Source organism: Plasmopara halstedii, assembly GCF_900000015.1.
Source record: "Plasmopara halstedii genome assembly, contig: Scaffold_658, whole genome shotgun sequence".
Classification (NCBI taxonomy): Eukaryota; Oomycota; class Peronosporomycetes; order Peronosporales; family Peronosporaceae; genus Plasmopara; species Plasmopara halstedii.
In genome coordinates this window covers 927,510-927,978 of record NW_020187575.1, presented here as the reverse complement: position 1 = coordinate 927,978, position 469 = coordinate 927,510, and the positions used below count along the sequence as shown (strand labels likewise).

Genomic DNA, 469 nt, shown 5'->3' with positions numbered 1-469 from the left:
GCAACGCTTGGTTTTCAATGTAGAATTTGGCCCACTCGCGGAGCTTTCTAGCTCTGTGATCATTTGCACCATTGTTTGATGGCATCATGCTTGAAACGACCGATAAAGAGCTTTCCATTTTGGGTGACATGTTCTGCTTCAGCAATAACAAATAACGATGAACTGCGATAGAGCAAATATAGTCGAATTTGCTTAGGCTTAACTGGCGCTCAAACGCGCGGCTCTGCCCAATGTGAGTCTGCTTTTCGAGCATGGCAATTGCTCGATCAATCTTCTCTGATTGAGTCAGTGATCTTTGGGACAACTGAAAAAAGAATCAATATTGGAACTTTGCGAGGTGGCAAAATATTCATAAACTGAGCGACATTTTGAGGCAACAGCTTGACGTTCATTGGCCCGAGCCAGACGACGATATTTGGTTGCTCTGCTGTCTCCGGTATAAGCTTTACGAAACTGATTTCCAGCTCCA

At 44.3% G+C, this 469-nt stretch overlaps 1 protein-coding gene across 1 annotated transcript; it reads left to right on the top strand.

Annotated features, from left to right (window-relative positions):
- Window positions 1–86: 86 nt before the first annotated feature.
- Window positions 87–360, top strand: PHALS_13356 (uncharacterized protein; the record flags this gene model as incomplete). The annotated part of the gene is made up of 2 exons (XM_024729098.1): window positions 87–123; window positions 197–360. The coding sequence occupies 2 exons, from the start codon at window positions 87–89 to the stop codon at window positions 358–360; spliced, it is 201 nt and encodes a 66-aa protein (XP_024579509.1).
- Window positions 361–469: the final 109 nt, after the last annotated feature.